This window comes from Pteronotus mesoamericanus, unplaced genomic scaffold, assembly GCF_021234165.1.
Source record: "Pteronotus mesoamericanus isolate MK-2021 breed Mesoamerican mustached bat unplaced genomic scaffold, CSHL_Meso_final contig_164, whole genome shotgun sequence".
Classification (NCBI taxonomy): domain Eukaryota; kingdom Metazoa; phylum Chordata; class Mammalia; order Chiroptera; family Mormoopidae; genus Pteronotus; species Pteronotus mesoamericanus.
In genome coordinates, this window is record NW_026555065.1 from 823,168 (window position 1) to 843,152 (window position 19,985).

At 38.8% G+C, this 19,985-nt stretch overlaps 1 protein-coding gene across 1 annotated transcript; it reads right to left on the reverse strand.

The window, feature by feature from the left end:
* Window positions 1-9,032: 9,032 nt before the first annotated feature.
* SPESP1 (sperm equatorial segment protein 1) lies at window positions 9,033-18,069 on the reverse strand. The gene is made up of 2 exons (XM_054564213.1): window positions 18,000-18,069; window positions 9,033-10,018 (listed from the first exon to the last, which is right to left on the reverse strand). Exons 1-2 carry the CDS (start codon window positions 18,067-18,069, stop codon window positions 9,033-9,035), a joined length of 1,056 nt encoding a protein of 351 aa, XP_054420188.1.
* Window positions 18,070-19,985: the final 1,916 nt, after the last annotated feature.

Genomic DNA, 19,985 nt, shown 5'->3' on the forward strand with positions numbered 1-19,985 from the left:
AACCTTCAAGACTCCCACATATTTTGCAGCAAGACTTTACCTCAAAGATTGTGAGGGTTCAAACAACCAGATAAAGGAAGAAGGAAAAACTTGGGTCTAATTCGTGGATAGGTCAGGGTGGTATATTGGTATGAGCCAACTACTGCTGCACCACATCCCCACTCAGGGGTGTACCTAAAGCACAGTGTTAGGTGGTGGTGGGGAATCCTCTCTGTGCATAGAGTTTTGAGAACAGTCATCAGTTTTGTATGGAGGGAGTAATGATCTAAATGAAAAGTATGTAGGGGTGCCTGTGTAGTAACAAATGATCTTAAAGGAGAAAGAGAGGAGGCTAGGAGCTCTGGGAAAGACACATGTAGATGACCCATCAGAGGTGGCATAAGAGTGTAGAAATTTGTCTCTTAATCAATGCCTGCTTGAGCATATCACTTCCGTGGGGCTCTGAGAAACTTAGTGAATAGGAAGATTCATCCAGTGCGCATCAACTAGCCTTTGTCTTTAGCCACCTCAGTGCTTGCAAAATGATCCCACAAAATGGAATAGCTATAGGGGCAGGGGTGAGGCCAAATGTTCACTCAATAGCATACACTCCTATTTTACCAAGGCTGATCTAGTTATTGACACTGCCGACTGCCTGATTGTAGATCAACATAGAAAGAACCCGAGTAGACTTCCAGTCAAGATGGGGTAGGTGAACACAGCTTGCCTCCTCACACAACCACAGCAAAACTTAAAACTAGACTGCAAAATAAATATCACCCAGAATCATCAGAAAAATGAGTTGTATGGAAGTCTGACAACCAAGGAATTAAAGAAGCCACATTCATCCAGGCAGGTAGGAGGAACTACAACATGGAGACACGGAAATGCAGAAATACATGGAGAGGTTTAGAGACTCACAGAGAGGTGTGGAGAGGCAGAGGTGCAGAATGGGCAGTACCACACCCATGTGTGGTAGATAAAAATCAGGAGGGATTCCACGGAAGCGAGGGATGCCAGCACCACACCAGACCACCCAGCCCAGAGTTCCAGAGCCAGGAAAATAAGTCCCCATAACTTCTGGCTGTAAAAATCAGTAGGGGGTGGGGCAGCAGAATAAACAGCAGGATTCTCAGGAGTCTCTTCTTACAGGGCCTGCGGCAGACTTAGGACTTACACAGACTCACTCCCTCTGGGCTTCTGCACCAGTTGCATATGGGGAGAAATTGAAGTGTCTGGCATCAGGGCTAGTACAGGTAAACAGCTTCCTCCCAGGCAAAACTCCAGAGGCCAGGCAGCAGTATTGTCCCCTCACTGAGTCCTCCCACACAAAGAGCCACAGAGCAGTGACACGGGTTGCCTGCCCTGGCAATTACCTATGGCTCTGCCCCATTCAACTTACTGGTGAGCTTTTCTACAATAGGTCATACTACCAAGACAGGGAGTCATAGCAGCTCTACCTAACACATGGAAACAAACACAGGGAGGCTTTCAAAACAAGGACACAAAGAAATATGGCCCAAAAGAAAGAACAGAACAAAACTCCAGAAAAAGAACTAAATGGAGATAAGTAATCTATCAGATGCAGAATTCAAAACACTGGTTATTAGGATGCTCAAGGAACTTACTGGGTACTTCAACAGCATAAAAAAGACCCAGGCAGAAATGAAGTGAAATAAATAAAAAATTATAGGGAACCAACAGTAAAGTGGATGAAGCTGAGAATTAAATCAATGATTTGGAACATAAGGAAGGAAAAAGCATTCAATCAAACCAGCAAGAAGAAAAAATCCAAAACAAAAGAAAAAAACAAAAAACAAGGGTAGGCTAAGAAGCCCCTGGGACATCTTCATATGTACCAACATTCAAATTATTAGGGTGACATAAGAAGAGAAAGAGCAAGAAATTGAAAACTTATTTGAAAAAATAATGAAAGAAAACTTCCTTGATTTGGTGAAGGAAATAGACATACAAGTCCAGGAAGCACAGAAGGTTCCAAACAAGTTGGACCCAAAGAAGACTACACCAAGAAACATCATAATGAAAATGTCAAAGGTTAAAGATAAAGAGAAAACCTTAAAAGCAGCAAGAAAAAAATCAAAGAGTTACCTACAAAGAAATTCCCACAATACTGTAAGGTGATTTCTCAAAAGAAACTTTGCAGGCTAGAAGGGATTGGTAAGAACTATTCAAAGTGATGAAAAGCAAAGACCTACAACCTAGGTTATTCTATCCTGCAAAGCTATCATTTATAATGAAAGGACAGATAAAGTGCTTCCCGGACATGGTAAAGTTAAAGGGGCTCATCATCACCAAGGCTTTATTATGTGAAATGTTAAAGGGACTTATTTAAGAAAAAGAAGATCAAAACTATGAGCAGTAAAATGACAACAAACTTACAACTATCAACAATTGAATCTAAAAAACAAACTAAGCAAACAATCAGAACAGAAACAGAATCATAGATATGGAGATCATTTGGAGGGTTATCAGCTGGGGGTGGGGTATAGGAGGGAATGAGGGAAAAGGTTCAGGGATTAAGAAGTACAAATTGGTAGGTACAGCACAGACAGGGGATGTTACAAATAGCATAGGAACTGGAGAAGCCAAAGAACTTATGTGCATGACCCATGGTCGTAAACTAAGGTGGGGATAGCTGGAGGGAATGGGAAGTACCAGGTGGTGAGGGACTAAGGGGGAAAAATTGGGACAACTGTAATAGCATGATCAATAAAATATATTTTTTTTAAAAAATGAAAGAACCCGAGCAGCCCATAGGGTACCATATCTTGAGCAGAATAGGCAGATATTTACATCAACCCCTTTCATCATGGAAGGGGCACTTATTCCTCCTTCCTGGGATTGGCATGATTACATTATATAAAGTGTACAGAATAGGCAAATCCATAGAGAAAGAACACAGGTTAGTGGTTGCCAGGGGCTGGGGGAGAGAAGAGAAGAATGAGGAGTGACTGCTAACAGGTATGGGGTTTCATTTTGTGGTGATGAAATTCTGGAGTTAGATAGTTGTGATGTAGTGTCATACTACATCCAAAACAGTGGGTAGTTTCTTACAAAAGTGAATATGCAACTGTGATACAACACAATAATTTGAGCATTTATCTGGGCATTTATCCATGAGACATAAAAACTTATGTTCACACAAAAACCTATAAATGAATGTTTGCAGAAGCTTTGTTTTCAATAGCCAAAGTCTGGAAAAAATCCCAGAGGTTCTTAAACAGGTGAATGGTTAAACATACCACTCAGCAACAAAAAAAGAATGAATGGATTGATACATGCAATAACTTTGACAAATCTCCAGCAAATTAAGTTGAATGAAAAAAGCCAATTCCAAAAGATTATGTACTGTAAGATTCTATTTGTGTAACATTCTTAAAATAACAAAATTATGGAACTAGAGAACAGAATAGTGGTTACCAATGCCTAGGGAGAGATAAAGGCAGGAAGGATGTGGGTGTGGCTATAAAAGGGCAACGTGAGGGTTCCTATGGTGATGGAAACATTCTGTATCTTGTTTCAAAATCTATGTCTTGGTTGTGATATTGTACTACAGTTTTAAAAGATAATACCATTGGCTGAAATGGGTGCAGAGTACAGTAAATAGATCTCTTTGTATTATTTTTACAACTGCATGTTTTTCTATGATTATTAAAATAAAAGTTTAATTAAAAACTAGAAGGTCACAACAGCAAGACCACTAGACACCTTTTAGAATGGTAAAAATTCAGAACACCAACAACAGCAAATGCTGATGAAGATGCAGAAGAACAGGAACTCTCATTCATTACTGGTGGGAATGCAAAATGGTACAGCTATTTTGGAAGAAAGTTTGATAGTTTCTGCAAAACTAAACATACTCTTATTATACGATCAAACTACTGTATTTCTTGGTATTGTCATCTGATGGTAATTGGCACCAATTCAACACCAACAGAAATCCCCAGTTCTGGGTGTGTTGAAGAAAAACTTTATTCAATGCAAAACAGCTCAATTGTGATACAGCACAGCTATGAAAACATCACGTCTATAGAATAGCTCTGGGGCCAGGCCCCTCTCCAGGTAGACAGCTCTGCTCTGTTTTTTTTTTTTTTTTCCCTTGGAGTTTAGCACCTTATTTTATTTATTTATTATTTTTCATGCTATTACAGTTGTTTCCACTTTTGCATTTCAATGGTCTGCCCTGCCAAGACATTGTCCCTGTTTCAGTTTACAAGGTGCCACAATCCTCAGTTTTCCGTGGAAAGGGAAAACATGCTCTCTGACCTTACATGAACAGGAGTCCCTGTCCTTGTCCATGAATGGTCTGTCCTCATACATATAAGGAATCCAAATCCTTGCAGGTTGACTGGTCCAAAAGGCACTGTCCTGATTGGTCAGAATAGAGCAGCTCTGATTGGCCTGAGTGGCACAGCTCTGATTGGATGGGGAAAGGCTCAGTCCTATTGGTTCAAATAGGATTCCGGGAACTCCTTAATTAGGGCTGTCTCAGGTGGCAGAAACACAGTACTGGCAGGCAGTTCAGTGCTGGCTTTTCCCTGAAGTGCAGTTTGTGTGAGATCCCCTGTGCAGAAATGGCTGCTAGGCTCTGTTTTCTTGTCTTTTTGTTTTTGTTTTTGTTTTTTAATTGAGCCCAGTGAGGCAATAGGAGCCTTTCTTAGTAGGTTTCTTTCCCCACAAGCCCTCCCCACCACCCCTCCCCACCATGGTTCACAGTATTTACCCAAAGAAATGGAAAGCTTATGTTCCTGCACATAAACACCTGCACATGGATTTTTTCTAGAAGCTATGTCAATAATTGCCCAAACTTAAAAGAAACCAAAATAATATTTAATGAATAAATGGCTAAATGAACTATGGTACCTTCCCACAATGGAGTATTATTCAGAGCTAAAACTAAATGAGCTATCAAGCCATGAAAAGACATGAAAGAAACTTACATGCATATTTCTAAGTGACAAAAGCCAATGTGAAAAGGCTGTATACTATACGATTCCAACTATATGACATTCTGGAAAGGGCAAAACTATGAAAGCAGTAAAAAGACTAGCGGCTGCCAGGTGTTGGTGGGGGGGGCGGGGGGAGGAGGGATTACTAAGCAGAGCACGAAGGAGTTTTAGGTCAGTGATACCATAATGGTGGATACACATAATTATACACTTGTCCAAACCCACAGGATGTACAACACCAAAGTGAACCCTAATGTAAACTGTGGACTTTGGATTATAATGATGTGTCAATTTAGGTTCATTAGTTGTAACAAATGTACCACTCTGGTGGGGACACTGATAATGGGGGAGGCTTTGCAGATGGGGGTGTAGGGTGTAGATAGGAAATCTCTGTTCCTTCTGCTTACTTTGCCTAAAACTGCTCTAAAAAATAAAGTGGTTTAAAAAAAAAAATATATATATATATAAAACCAAACACTAGAATAAAATGGCAATATTGTAAAACCTGAGTGGGGAAGACAGGACACAAAACATAAAGGCCCCCAAAGAAATAAATTTGATTTATAAATATTTTAAATTTCTATCTGGAAAAGTCAAAAGGCAAATAATAAACTGGACCTAATATTTGTAAAAATATAATACAAAATGCCAAATCTTCATTATATAAAAAGGTTATGTCACTAATAAAAAGCAAACTAAAAGAGAACTAAACATGAACAGACCATTTACAGATAAAAATGTGAAAAGAAGTCCAACTTCACTTATAATTAAAGAATCATATATGAAAACAATAACTAAATAGTGCTTTTCATCTATCATATTAGCCAAAATGTAAAAATTTGCTAAAATATTGCATGTTCAAAAGTGTGAAAAAACTGGCACAATTGAAAGTTCATGTCTACACAAAAACCAGTACAGAAACTTTATTCATAAATACCAAACCTTGGAAGCAACCAAGATGTTCTTCAATAAATTGGATAAATTGTAGTATATCTATACAATATAATACTATTTAGCACTAAAAGAAATGAGCTATCTGGCCATGAGAAGACATGGAAGGATCTTAAATACATATTGCTAAGTGAAATAAGCCAATTTGAAAAGTCTATACACTATCTGCTTCTACCTATGCTGTATAACATTCTGGAAAAGGCAAAAGTATAGAGACTGTAAAAATATCAGTGTCGCCAGGGGTTAGAAGCATGGGGTAAGAAGAGGACAAGATGAATAAGTGGGGCACAGGGGATTTTTAGGAGTGAAACTATTGTGTATGATACTGTCATGGTGGATACACGTCATTATGCATTTGTCAAAAACCATAAACACGAAGAGTAAACCTTAATGTAAACAAAGGACTTCAGTTAATAATAATGTATTGGTATTGGTTCATCCGTTATAACAAATGTTCCACACCAATATAAAATGTAAACAATAGAGGAAACTGTGGGGGAGGAAGTGAAAGTATGTGGGAACTCTATACTCTCTGATCAATTTTTCTTTAAGCTTACAACTATTTGAAAGAACAAAGATCTAATTTTTTAAAAATAGTCACAATTGGAGGATTCTATGAACTATTTTGAAAATTGTTAAACAGAAGGAGGATTCAAGCATTTGATGTCTTTCCAATACACATTGGACTACTGAAAAACCGAATCAAAGAGAGGAAATTTCTCTTTATAAACATATTCCAGCTAATAAAGGAAGGAATGCTATTTCCATTTTGCAATACCTGACCACTCAATTTGTCTACGTAATGATCATCAAAGCCTGCTAAAATTACAAAAGGAGACACAACCAAATGGTAAAATACACCACCACCTTGATCCCTCCTCCCCAAAAAAAAGAAAAAGAAAAGAAAAAAAGACAAACCTGAGTCTGATTAAGTCTTTAGATCCAACCACTAATTTACAGAAAATACAGGGGGCAGAGAAACGTATACTAAATGGCACTGCGAGGATACAATCAGCAAAATCTATATTGTGTAAAACCATAGGCCAAATGACAAATTTCTTTAATAAATAAATTTCAAGGAAAAAAAAAGAGATGGAAGAAAATCTTAAGATGAAAAGAGACCTATGAGCCAAATCAACCAATCTCAGTATGTGAACTTTATTTGGATCTTGATTCATACAAATTTTATATTTAAAAAATTATTAGACAATCGGAAATGTTAACATCAACTGTATGGTTTATTATATTAAAGAATTATTAAATTTTGATGTGTGATGATGTTGTAGTAGTCGTTTTAATAAGGCTTTAGAGCTTCACACTGTTATATTTACAGATGAAATAAAAAACTATCAGTGATTTATTTCAACATAAAGTAGGAAAGAGGGAAAAAGGTAGGGGCTTAGGTGAAACAAATCTGGTCATTAGTAGGTAATGGTTGAAAGTGGATAATGGGTACATGGGTTTATTGTATTAATCTGTTAACTTTTGCACATGTATGAAATTTTCCATAGTAAAATTACTTTTAAAAATAAGCAAGAACAGTAAATAGTAGAGTACTATAACAAAATAAAATCTATGCAGTCCTTTTAATAATATAGCTAATTGAGTGGAAATTATTTTTGATCCCTGCTACTCCCTCAGTCCCCTTACATCCATTCAATCACCAAAGTCTACTGATCTACCTCTTAATTGTCACTTCCTTCCATCTATTCTCCAAGCTACATTTGGCCTGTTTATAGTATACTTTTATTGTTACCTTCCTCCAAAACTGTAGCCAGGCTGGTATTTTTCTTTTTTTAAAGAAAACCACTTAATCATACCCATCATATCCATCCTTTGCTCAAAACCCACGAATGACTTCTTATTGACTGTAAAATAAAAGCTAAAATCTTCAATATGCAATTTAAGGCCTTTCCGACCTCCTGTACCCCACCAGCTCCCTCTTGAGATGCACTCCCTTGCCTTCTACATAGTCTAGCTATTTCTTCAACTTGCTACACTCATTCTCAACTCAGAGCATTCATACTGCATTCATGCAGCATCCCATGTTGTTCTCTCTGCCTGGAACGCCCCCTGCCCCTTACACACACCTTCATCCTTCAGCTCTCACTTAAACGCTACCTTCTCAGGGTTGCCTTCCCATTATTCTTGGTCTAGGTGAGGTCAAATTTCTCGCACCTTCATAACAACTTGTCACAACTGAAATTTAAATATTGCTAAAGTTATTTGTCTAGTGTCTGTCTTTCCTGCTATAATATAACCTTAGAGAGAGAAGAAACTAGACCTTATCATTGTATTACCAAAGCCTACCATTTTGTCCTGCACATAGTAAAAGGTCAATCAATATATCTTTATTAAACTATAGATGACTGGCTTGATGAATGAATAAATAACTTGAAATATAATACTAGTCAAATCATGAAACAGGCTTACCTCCACCATAATTACAGTATTACATAGTTAACATTAATGATGTTAGTCATACTCCCAAATCAAAGATTTGCGAAGCTTCAATGTACACGTATATAAACAAAGAAAAAGAAGAAATAAGTCAGGATGACATTACTACCAGTCCAGGTTACAGTCCCTCACTGATAGTCCAAAAATACTTAACAACAAAGGAAAAGGGGTATCTTGATATATCATCCATCTTTCAAAAAAGGCAAACATATATCCAAATAAAAGAAGTTTTGATACAAGCTCTACTTTTCTATGCTATTCAGACAGAAAATTCAGATTCTCTATAAGAGTAATAAATACCGAATACCCTAAAAATTGACATTTATATGCAATCATTTAAAACAAGCTACATGTACAGATTGCACAGTCTCTTAACTCATAAAATGGATGAATTTAACTAATTTATTCAAGTAAAATTGAAGCTTAGACATTTTAAAGATTAGACTTTCATAACTTTTAAAATTAATTGATGAAAGAAAACTACAAACTCCTGAACCAAAATTTTATTTTAAATTATAAGGCATATTAGTGCCTATGAAAAATTTTCATAATACATGACGTGAAGATGTTAGCACATTGAAAACAATGGAAAATATTTTTATACAGCTTTTGAATCACTAATATGCTTATCTCTCCTCTGGATGCATACCGAGTTTTCCTAAGTCACCTTTGTCATGGAACATCAAGTAGATTTAAAATTTTTATATTATTGTTTAATAACTTCCTAATAAGGTTTTGAACTTCTAGTCGACTTACACATAATATTTTTTTCAATGTACTGATCACTGTAATAGCTTTTTCTCTCATCTCTGATGGAACATATCTGGTATCTAAATATTGAGATAACTTTGATCTAGAATTATACAGCATGTTAATAACAGTTTCAACGTCATCAATTCCTAAACTGTTTTGCCCTAGTGGTAATACCTGGGATCTATACATCTTGTTTAATCTGTGTTCTGCTGCTGCCGCTACAGCAAGGCTTCGTTTTAGGTGCTCTCTAACGGCTTCAATGTCCTCTCTATATTCTGGGTTGAGGCTCTCAGCAAGAGGTACCTGATGCACTTTCAAGCTAATATCTGAAATTTTTTTCAAAATTTCTTCATTACTTGACCTTTGTGGGTGGTTTTCAAATGCTTGTGTTTCATATTCTCCCAAGAGCTGAGGAACATCTTCTGCTTCAGCAGAGGTGTCCCAGTCAGTGCTCCGGCTTGAAGAACTTGTAGGTGATTCAGTAACATACGGCCATAACATCGGTGCCTCAGTTTGTTTTACATCTGGCTCTGGCTCTGGCTCTTCTTTTTCAATATAAGGTTCTTTTGCACGCAAAACAACAGAAACATTGTTTGGTTTAATTGACCAGAATGCTGTACTTTTAGTATTTTTTTTCCTCCTTTGTTCCAGTGAGAAGCTTCTAGTCGGCAAAGTTGTAATTTTATCAGTCACAGGGCTGGTTACAACATTCTCAGTTGAAGCTTTGTCATGTGTAATTATCTCCTTAAGTTTTGATGCCTTCGGTCTCATAGAGTAAACATTATTTGGAGATCCTGATTTTTTCTCATGGGATGGCTCCCTAGTGGGAACACTTAGTAGTAGGTTCTGTAAAACTTGTACATAATGATTCACATTTTTTTCTTCATCAGGTGTCACGGTTGTGCCTTAAGGGAAAAAAATCAAACAATAAGTAACATTTATTATGATATATGACATACTGGCAATATATACCCAAATTTATTTCATGTGATATCACTTAAAAGTTAAGGTAAAGCTCTGGCTGAATGGCTTAGTTGGTTGGAGCATCGTCTCATACACATGAAGGTTGCGGGTTTGATTCCTGGTCACGGCACTTACCTAGGTTGCAGGTTGGATCCTTGGTCTGGGCCTGTACAGGAGGCAACCAATCGGTGTTTCTATATCACATTGATACTTCTCTCTCTCTCTCCCCCCACCCCGCTTCTTTCTGCTCTCTCTAAAATCAATACACATATCCTCAGCTGATGATAAAAAAAAGTTAAGGTAAAGAACCAAGAAGTAAAGCATATCTGACAGTCAACTCTCACTTGAACAAAATTGTTTTTCAGATTCTTATTAAAACAGATGTGCAAGATTAGTGTAAAAGTTGCATATTAACACAATTCTATCTTTTTGCTTTTACTTTCCAATACAACATACAATTCAGTAAGTAACTTTTTAAAACAAAATTCTTGATTATGTCTTCCAGTACACTGGTGTGCTGGAATAGGTTCATACTTACTTACCAGAGCCAATTGTTAAATTTTTTAGGAATTTTGTAAGCCAGATATTAAACAGAAACATCATTAAAAATCAAACTGTCTGAATTTGCATTTAAATAAATCATATTAAAAGTAAAAGTAAATAAGCCCTGGCTGGTGTGGCTCAGTGAACTGAGTGCTGGCCTGCAAACAGAAAGGACATTGGTTCCATTCCCTGCCAGGGCAAATGCTTGGGTTGCGGGCCAGATCATGTGAAAGGCAACTAATTGATGTTTGTCCGGCACACTGATATTTCTCTCCCTCTCTTTCTCCCTCCCTTCTCTTCCCTCTAAAAATAGAAAATAAATAATATCTTTTAAAAAAAATAAATGTAATAAATATTCAAACCTCTTCACTTTCTTGTATTTTATTTTACTATTATCTATGTTCTTGAGGTTATATACATCTAGGGTATCTGTATGGTAGAAATGCTGTGCAATGGTATGCTACTGTATATCTCTTTCTACATCCCTGTTCAGTGATGTCAAGTAGGTAGCTTGCAATCACCCACGATAGGGCAAATGTTAAAAGTCAGGGCTTATTCTTTCCAAAAAACGAGTTAAACAGTTACCAATATACCATTGCCTTCAGCCCAGTGAAGATCTAAGTACAGCCTGTGGGTCATTTCCACCCAACTGTTTTTGTATATGAAGTTTTATTGGAATCAGTAAGTCTTGCCTCTTTGTTTATGTATTGTCTATAGCTGCTTTTGGCTGCAACAGCAGAGTTGAGTAGTTGCAACAGAGACCACATGACTTTAGAAGCTGAAAATACTATCTGGCCCTTTGCAGAAAATCTTGCAGATTCCTGTCTAAAGCCTCAATATTTCACTCTTACAACAATAATGACAGTTCTATTTACATTGGTATTTTGCAGCATTTGAGTGATGAAGCCTCTCATTTCCAATGTGGAAAACAATGCCAACAAAAAAGACTACTGAATAAGATATTCTAAAACTCTGCTCAACTTCCCTACTCCTAGTCAAGAGTTTTTAATTTTAATGTTGGAATTTTGTATTGCATGTAATTTTGAATAGCTTGTGCTGCTATCAAAGATACAAATTGATTTAATTCAAGGAAGTAGATCACTTTTTACCAAACTCTAATGCATAATTACCGGAACTCTCCCTCTGCAGGCACAATGAAATACAGTCTCAAACTTTCTGTTCAAAAGGCATTTTTATTCAGCTGTTAGGCAAGCACAAAATACTCCAAAAGTGCTTTATATGTATTGTTTCACCTCTCTTCCTAACTCTTCTGTTAAAGAAGAGTTATCACCACAATCTAATTTTAAAAGTTTCATCACTCCCAAAATAAATTCATTCCAAATTTCCCCATCCCTCAGCCTAGGCAACCACTAATCTACTTTCTATCTTTATGGATTTGCCTATTGAATACACTACATATAAATGAAATCACACAATATGTGTTCTTTTGTGACTGGCTTCTTTCACTTAGCATGTTTTTAAGGTCATGTATATTGTAGCATGTATCAGTATTTCATTCCTTTTTTTCCTGCGGTGTCAGTTGTTAATTCTCTTTCATTTTTTATTTTATTTATTTGGGTTCTTTCTTTTTCTTTTTTCTCCCTTTTTATTGAATTGTGTTGGGGTGACAGTGGTTAACAGAATTATACAGGCTTCAGGTGTACAATTCCATGGCCCATCATCTGTATTGTCTGTTCACCACTCTAAGTTAAGTCTCCTTCCATCACCGTTTATGCCCCCATGTCCCCTTCTACCTCTCCTCACCTCTACCCTCCACTTTCCTTTTCTTGATCAGGGTGGTTAAGGGTTTATTAATCTTATCTTTAAAAAAAAGGTATTGGTTTCATTGATTTTTTATATATTTTTTTAGACTCTATTGTTTATTTCTGCCCTGACCACTTTGGGCTTTGTTCTTCATCCAGTTCCTTTAACTGTAAAGTTAGATTATTTATTTGAGATTTTTCTTGTTTCTTGACGTAGGACTGTAATGTTATGAGTTTCCCTCTTATGACTGTTTTAGCTGTGTCCCATAGATTTGAGGTTGTTGTGTTCTCATTTTCATTTGTTTCAAGGTATCTTTTGATTTCTTTCTTGATCTCATTGTAGCCCATTCATTGTTCAGTAACATGTTATTTTGTCTCCATGTGTTTGTATGTTTTTCAGTTTTTTTTCTTGTAATTGATTTCTAGTTTCATACCATTGTGGTTGGAGAAGGTGGTTGATATGGCTTCAATCCTCTTAAATTTACTGAGATTTGTTTTGTGTCCTGACATGTGGTTTATCCTAAAAATTGTTCCATGTGCACTTGAAAAGAATGCATATTTGCTGCATTGGGTAAAATGCTCTAAAAATTTCAATTAAATCTATCATGTCTAATGTGTCATTTAAGACTCTTGTTTCCTTTTTATTTTCTGTCTGGAAGATCTGTCTATTCATGTCAATGGGCTATTAAAATCCCCTTTGATGACTGATTTTCTCTCTATCTCTCCTTTTATGTCCATCGATATTTGCGTTATATATTTAGGTGCTCCTATGTTGTGTGCATAAATGTTCAGAAGGGTAATATATCCTTTTGCTGGATTGATCTCTTTATCATTATGTAACATCCTTTTTTGTCTCTTGTTATAGCCTTTGTTTTAAAGTATCTTGTCTGATGTAAGTATTGCTGCCCCAGGTTTTGGGGGGTTTTATTGGTTTGTTTGTTTCTGTTTACATAAAATATCTTTTTCCATCCCTGTACTTCCAGTCTGTATGTGTTTAATCTCAGGTGGGTCTCTTGTAGACAGCATATCAATGGGTCTTGTTTGCTTTATCATTCAGTTACCCTATGACTTTTGATTGGAGCGTTTAATCCACTTACATTTAAAGTGATTATCGATAGGTAATATTTATTGCCATTTTATTATTTATAATAATGTTCCTCTTTTTTTCCTTCCTGAAGAAGTCCCTTTACCATTTCTTGTAATACTGATTTATTGGTGATGAACTGCTTTGACTTTTTCTGGTCTGTGAAGTTCTTTATTTCTCTAATTTTTAAATGATAGCCTTGTTGGGTAGAGTAGTCTTGGTTGTAGTTCCATACTTTTCATCACTTTGAATATTTTATGCCAATCCCTTCTGGCCTGTGAAGTTTCTTTTGAGAAATTACCTGACAGTATTATGGGAACTCCTTTGTAGGTAACTCTCTGCTTTTCCCTTGCTGCTTTTAATATTCTCTCTTTGTCTGTAACATTTGGCATTTTAATTATTATGTGTCTCAGTGTGGGCCTTTCTGAGTTCAGCTTGTTTGGGACTCTCTGTACTTCTTGGACTTGTATGTCTTTTTTCTTCACCAGGTTAAGTTCCTTGAGCATCCTTATAATGATTGTTTTGAATTCTGTATCTGGTAGATTGCTTTCCTCCATTTCATTAATTCTTTTTCTGGATATTTCTCCTATTCTTTCATTTGGGAGATGTTTCTTTGTCTCCCCATTTTGGCTATCTGTCTGTATTTGTTTCTATCAGGTAGAGTTGTTACATCTTCCAGTTTTGGTAGAATGGTCTTATATAGCTGGTGTCCTGTAGGGCCCAGTTGCATAGCCTCCCTGGTCACTTGAACTGGGTGCTCCAGGTGCGCCCCCTGTGTGGGCTGTGTACACCCTTTGGTTGTATCTGAGCCTTGATTGCTGTTGGCATGTCAATGAGAGGAATTTACCCCTAGGCCAATTGGCTGCAAGGACCAGCAGAGGAGAGGCTCTCTTGCCCGATAAGACTGCCCCTTGACTGTGTCACTTGTGAAGTTGGTTGGGTGGTACTCCGGTATGGTCTGAAGCTTTCCACCCACTGCGCTGGCTCTGGGCCTTCCTGGGGGCCAATCCTAAACTTAACTGTACCCCTGTCGGGGGCCACCCAACAGGAGCTACAAAACATTCTACAAATAGCTACTCCTTGGGCAGGGTTTGGAGGTGCCTGGGAAAGGCCAAGCTATGAAATGAGGATGGGCCTGCGGCCTCTTAGTAGGAGGTACAGTGCATGTGGAGGCCAGATGCTGCTTGTTTGGGGTTTGTGAACCTTTGAGAGATTTTAGGAAAGTTTTCAGGAAAGGCTGTTTGTGTGGAAAAGCCATTGGAAGTGCAACTTGGGTGGGCCCACAAAGGGTAGAGCCTCAGGGAATCACCAGGGTGGGATGAACAGTGTTAGCCAAGTGATGGAGACTCAGATTCAGCATCTGCCCGAGCTTGTAGGGGAAAGGAGCGATGAAGGAACAATGGCTTCCCTCCAGCCCTCGCCCCAAAACCAGGCAATTCAGTTCCTCCCTGTGTATCCTTGGCACCTTTCAAGCTGGTGGCTCAGGGTTGGAGCTCGAGTGAGTATGTCTTAGTAAGTTCTGTGCATGGGCACTAAGAGGAACACCTGGGACTCCAGAAGCCCTCCATCTCACTCAGCCACAATCCCTGCTGGTTTTTTCACAACCAGGAGTTACGGGGACTTCTCTTCCCAGCACTGGAAACCTGGGCTGGGGAGCCTAGTGTGGAGCTGGGACCTCTTGCTCCCTCAGGTGTACCTCTGCAGCTGAGATATACCTCCTGATTTTTAACCCTCATGCATGGGCGCGAGACCAGTCCATTCTGCATCTCAGCCCCTCCTACCTGTCTCAATGTGGTTTCTTTTTCATATCCTTAGTTATTCAACTTCTGTTCAGCTAGATTTCAGGCAGTTATGACTGATGGTTCTGTAATTTAGTTGTAATTTTGATGTGGTCGTGGGAGGAGGTTAGTACCACATTTACCTGCTCCACCATCTTGACTGGAAGTCTCACATTCTTGTGTTTGTAGCTGCAGGCCCATGAATATTTAGTGACTTCAAATTGTATAAGACAAATTATGTAATTTATTTTAATATCAATTAATAGTACTTGAATATGTAACAATTATGTTAATATTACTTTGAAAGTTATAAATTTTTTAAACAACAAAAATAATTCTCTTAAAAAAGGCAAGATGTACAGTGCAGATATTAAAGAGGAATGATTTTTTAAATTGGAAAATGTTTAAAACTAAAATTATGAAAAAATCAGATGTGAGGACATTAATTGATACGTGTGTGAGACAGTGTGTGTGTGTGTGTGTGTATAATTAGAATTTAAATATATAATTAGAAGATGTTTATCCAGCGCCATCAGGATGTATGTGTATGTAGAAAATGTAGACTGCTCTACACCCAAGTTTCATTCCTGTCATGCTGAATTTAAATTAAACAAGTACAAGCTAAACTTGGGTTGGCCTATCAAAAAGGTATCAGCAGTTACCAGAAGTACTGAGGTTTTCAACAAATGTAATTACTTAATATAATACCAAGGATTTTTGTATAAAACAACCTCAAAACTGCCTTATTACTCTACAAAAAATTGTCAAAATTACACTTTTATTTAAGAAAAACCCATGTGCTTTTTCTTCAGCATGAGAGGAACTTTTTTCCTATGATTCTCTCACAGAAAATTGTTGGAATAGTGGCCATATAAAATAAAGAATATATAACTGATTTAAATCAAGCACAATGATAAACCTGGTTTCTTTTGGTATACTAATTTCAAAAATAAACAAAATTAAAATTGCTTAGAGAAAAAGAATGAGAGAGACAGAGATGGATAAAGTAGCCTTGTTAACATTGCCTACATATCCCTTTATCCACTTGTATAGATAAGGGGTATATTACATTTTCTAAAATATTTTCTATGATCTATGACCGTATATATTTTCCTCATGTCTCATTGTATGTCATCTATATCTTCAACACAAAACCATTCCTTTTTCTAAGAAATGTCTTTTCATTTCCTATAAGCTTTAAGAAAGTTTAGAGAAAAGGGTTCAAAGAAAAAGAATGGGCCATGACATTATAAAGTTAGCATGTAGGAAAATGCTTTGAATTAAGTGATTCAGAGACTGCTGTTCACCAGTCCCAGAGTGCACTATACGGCAGTATTAATGTCACCTAAACTAAGCTCTCCCTATATGTTAGGCAGTTGTGACCTACTGATGTACAACCACCAAAATGAAATAACTGATATTAGTAATAATGACCCTAAGACATCAAGAAAAAATAGCACCTTCAGTATTTTCTGTTCCTTTACAGCAAAGGACATTTATACAAAGATTTTTGTTTAAAATAACAATCATAAGTGCTAGTATTTAATGGGCTAAAGTTATCTAAGACACTTTATCCAGAACTTTTGCCACTGCTATTCATGATTTAGGTTGAGTTGTATTTTCATTTTTAAAATATAATTTCTAACTACAATCTTTTAACAATTCTGAAATGTAGCCATGCATAGCAAACATGCACTTCAGTCCTTTACACCTACCTAATAAATTTTATTTGATTAAACCAAACCCCAACATCACAAAATGCTATAGTGAACTACAGTTAGAATAGATGAACAAGCCACAATTCATATCTGGAATACCAGATATCAGATGCTGGACTTAACTACTTAAATACCTCAAGGTGTCCACGTGATGCTAACGTGGTAGTCTTAGTGCCCCTGAATTTGACCTTATTAGTTTTCAGCTATTAGGGAGGGACAAATCGTAAGTTATAATTCTGCTTAACAAAGGCTTTTAATGCTGTGCTCCCAAGAATGCTCTGTAGGAGTGCACAGAGGGTCAGTGAGTATCCCAGACCGCTGCCCACAGTCCATATGTTCTCCACGTTTCACCACAGAGGTTAAACTTTCTCTGTAAAGGGCCAGACAGTAAATATTTTGGGCTTTGCAGGCCATACTGTCATTGTGGCAACTATTTAACTCTGCTGCTATGACAAGGGAAAGCAGCCATGGACAATACATAACAGACTGTGTCTGTGTTCCAATAAAACTTTATGGACAATGAAATTGGAACTTCATAATTTTTCACTTATCATTAAAGATCACATTTCACATTCACATTTAAAAATGTAAACGCCATTTCTAGCCCCCAGCCATACAAAAACAAGCCACCTTGGCCGGCTGTCTGCAGTTTGCCCACCCCTGCCTGCGTTATCAGGTTTGTAGGGATTCTTGTAGAAGGGGGCAGCGTTAACATCAAGGGCCATCTCCGAGGGGTAAAGAGGTCATACCCGCGAGCGCCATGTACTCAGTCTGCGCATCCCATGTCAAGTCTGGGACCCAATGCCTAGACCGTGGTGGCGTTGCCAAGTGAGCCCCGCAGCGCGCAGGTCGGAGACAAGCAGGCCACGAGTAGAAGAGGGACACACCTTGGCATCAAAGGCCAGGCCCCTGTACAGTGGAGTTTGGGAGGAGTGTGGGACCAGGGCAAAGAAGAGCCCAACTCCGGCAGGCCCCGGAGCTGGTGGTTCCCCCAGGTGTGTCCCTCAGTCGTGGCTCCTTCAGGCTAGGCCACTCACTTGGATACGCGGGCAGGAACGAAGGCCATAGCAAGAGCTCAACCAGAAGGACTAAGGACCTCATGGGCATCGTCCGCAGCACTCCGACAGGCGACTCAAACGTCCTGGCCCACCAGGCCAGGTATTTCAGGGCCAAAAAAGGAAGTCTCAGTGCCCTAGGGGCCCTACAACGGCTGTCCCCAGCCCTCAAGCGCAGCCAGGGCTGGGGGAGGGTAGCACGAGCGGCCTAGCCCCGCCCCATCCTGGGCCGTGAGCAGGGGGCGGGGTGACCACGCCCTGCCCCGTTCTGGTGCGCGCTCTCTCTGCTTAGGAACCTGGGCTTTCAGTGCGGGCCTCGAAAAGGCTTCACGGTCGGACAAGTGCAGGTGCTCTGAGGAATTGGGAGTGGCGCGGCTTGGCTTATCCAGGACAGCTGGGCATATAACAGTGCCTAAAGCACGATCCCTGTGCGGAAGGAACTGTCTGTGGGAAGAGACAACCTGGCCAATGCACCAGCGTGAGAGTGTTACGATGGAGGAAGTGCTGGGCACTGTGGAGCACACCTCTGTGTGACTCCTCTCCAAAAGAGCTGGGAGGAAGTTGCCTAGTTGAAGGAAAGCTTGGAGCTCCACAAGAACTGAGACTAGTTGTCTAATTGCAAGGGGAGAGGGGCAGTTGTTGGAGGTGAGGGAGGAGAAGTTCACACAGTCACTTTAAGGGGCTTAGGATTTGTTTTACTTTTTCAAAAGATTACTCTCCCCTCGCCCTCATAAAAAAGACAAACCTATAGCCATGGAGAACAGATTGGTGGTTGTGAGGGGCTAAGGATGGGGAGGGTGTGACTATAAAGGAAGAGCATGAAGGAGTTTGGTTTTTTTTGGAGGGGGGGTGATGGATAGCTGTGGTGGCCACAAAATATAAACATGTCAAACTTCATAGAACTGTATGCCACAAAGAATGAATTTTACTGTACAATAACGTAAAAAATTCCGACACCTGTAATCTCTGCTTCAGGAAACAAAGGGCTTGGATTTTATTCTGAAGTGTTGGGGACATACTGCTGGGAACTGTGTAATTAGATTTGCATTTAAGAAAGGTCACTCCTTATAGCATAAAGAATGGGTTGAAGGGAAGCCAGGCTAGAGGCAGGGAGCCAAATTAGGAGTCTGTTCCAGTAATAAAGGCACAGATAAATGGGCTGGGCTCATGGTGCCAGAGGGCATAGGACATGTGGACAGATTTGACAGATCCTTGGAGCTAGAATCAAGATGGGGAAATTGAATGTGAGGAATGAGGAAGGTGTAGAAGATGATGCTCATATTTCTGGGTACCTCTTCATGTGGTGTGAGATGGGTAATACAGAGGTGGAGCGTGGGTAGGAGGAGTTTAGTTTCAACATTGTTCTATTGAGATGGGCTGTGACCTACTGGGGTGGCCAGTATAGGAGCAGATGGATGTAGGGCCCTGGAAAGAGCTGAGATGGAGATGGGGGTTTAGGAGGCATCAATATCTAGAAGTGGGGAGGTATGAGATTGCTTGAGGAGAGTTTTCAGAGTGAGAAGGTCATTGGGCCTTAGACAGATCCCTGCGTAGGCTAGAAAGAGAAGGACGGACCAGCAAAGGAGCCTGAAAGTGGCAAGTTGAAAACCAGGAGAACATAGAAGCTTCATGGAAGAGGAGGAGTGCAAAGCTGTTAAACGCCTCTGAGAAGTCAAATGAGAGAAGGACTTAGATTAAGCAACATGATCCTCAGCAGAAATAACTTTTAGTGGAGTGGTTTCATGTTGGGGTTAAAAGCCAGTGCACTTTTGTAGGAGCACTACTTAGGTGAAAAGTTTTATTTGTTTTCTTTGTGTTTTAGCTGGACATGCTTGGCTTTGAATATCAAAGGCCAAGAAACCTGGAGGACTGGAGAGTATAAACCATTGGTTAGGGACAGATGCAGGATGATGTAAGGTGTGTTTTCTTGATCCAGGGTAAAGTTTCTGGGAGCAGAAAAAGAGAGTT